The sequence below is a fragment of the Mandrillus leucophaeus genome, unplaced genomic scaffold, assembly GCF_000951045.1.
Source record: "Mandrillus leucophaeus isolate KB7577 unplaced genomic scaffold, Mleu.le_1.0 Scaffold139, whole genome shotgun sequence".
NCBI lineage: Eukaryota > Metazoa > Chordata > Mammalia > Primates > Cercopithecidae > Mandrillus > Mandrillus leucophaeus.
In genome coordinates, this window is record NW_012101354.1 from 1,430,661 (window position 1) to 1,431,855 (window position 1,195).

At 42.4% G+C, this 1,195-nt stretch overlaps 1 protein-coding gene across 1 annotated transcript in view; it reads right to left on the reverse strand.

Moving 5' to 3' along the window:
* Positions 1-59: 59 nt before the first annotated feature.
* The window catches only part of GABPB2 (GA binding protein transcription factor, beta subunit 2), an 82,231-nt gene continuing 81,095 nt past the window's right edge, over positions 60-1,195 (reverse strand). The window contains exon 9 of the mRNA XM_011973562.1: positions 60-733. Coding sequence (XP_011828952.1) covers positions 434-733 — 300 coding nt within the window. The 3' untranslated portion in view covers positions 60-433. The remainder of the gene's footprint in view (positions 734-1,195) is intronic.

The following is a 1,195-nucleotide window of genomic DNA, read 5'->3' on the forward strand; positions in this document are numbered from 1 at the left end:
GTTTTTCCAACAGATACGCATCATAAATCTAAGGGGCATTTTCAGGTCACTTGATGGTATAATTATTAAAGGCATATATATTGGTGCATATATATTAGAAATGTTATCTTAAAATCTTCTGTGAGAAAGTTAGTTATTAAAAAAAAAAAATCAACCCACAGCATGCAGTATTCTTTTACTTCTATGCTTAAAGCAATGATGTGAGCTAAGAAATTTGGTCCTTATTCTTTTGGCCCCTCAGAAGAAATGTTCCCTAAATATGGCTTTGAATTTTCCAATTGCACAGAGAACCTTCCTGAGCCCAAGCGTTGCACCCTGCTATAGTTTTCTTCTTAAAGACACTCTTAGTTTTTATGCAATGTTTGTCTTCTGTATATTTTCTTTTTTAAAAGAGGACTAATATGAACACAGTGCAAATTGTGGCCCTTGCATATTAAGATGAAACAGTTTCCATGGAAACTCTAGTGTGAGGCTCTGTGGTCCCTGCAGACCCAGTCACTTGTGTCTCTCTCTCTTCCAGCTCCCCCTCTGTGACTACTACAGCATTTACCTCAGCCACCTCTTCAACCATGGTAAAATCAACTCCACTGGGCTGCTGTCGGGCTATGGCCTCCAGCTTAAGACGGTACTGTTCTGCTTCCTGCTCTTTCTTTAGGAGCTGGTGTCGGTATTCCTGGGCTCTTCGATTGGCCTCCAGGAGTTGTTGCTGTAGTAGCTCTCTTTCACTGCCTTCCTGGAAAAGTAAGCCATGTCACCACCAAGTAAATTCCTGATCATAAATTATCCAGACAGTAGACAAAAAGATAGGCAGTGCCTCACACCTATAATTCAAGCACTTTGGGAGGCGGACACGGGCAGATTACCTGAGGTCAGGAGTTCGAGACCAATTTGGCCAACACGGTGAAACCCTGTCTCTACTAAAAATACAAAAATTAGCCAGGCATGGTGGCAGGTGCCTGTCATCCCAGCTACTCAGGAGGCTGAGGCATAAGAATCATTTGAGCCCGGGAGGCGGAGGTTGCAGTGAGCTGAGATCATGCCACTATACTCCAGCCTGGGCAACAGAGCAAGGCTGTGTCCCAAAAAGGAAAAAAAAAAAAAGATGAAGAAGGGTTCAGGCCTTAATAATTTGGCTTTAAATTCTTTTCATCACTCCTAAAAACATTACCTTGCTTTCCTCCACACTGTTTGTCAT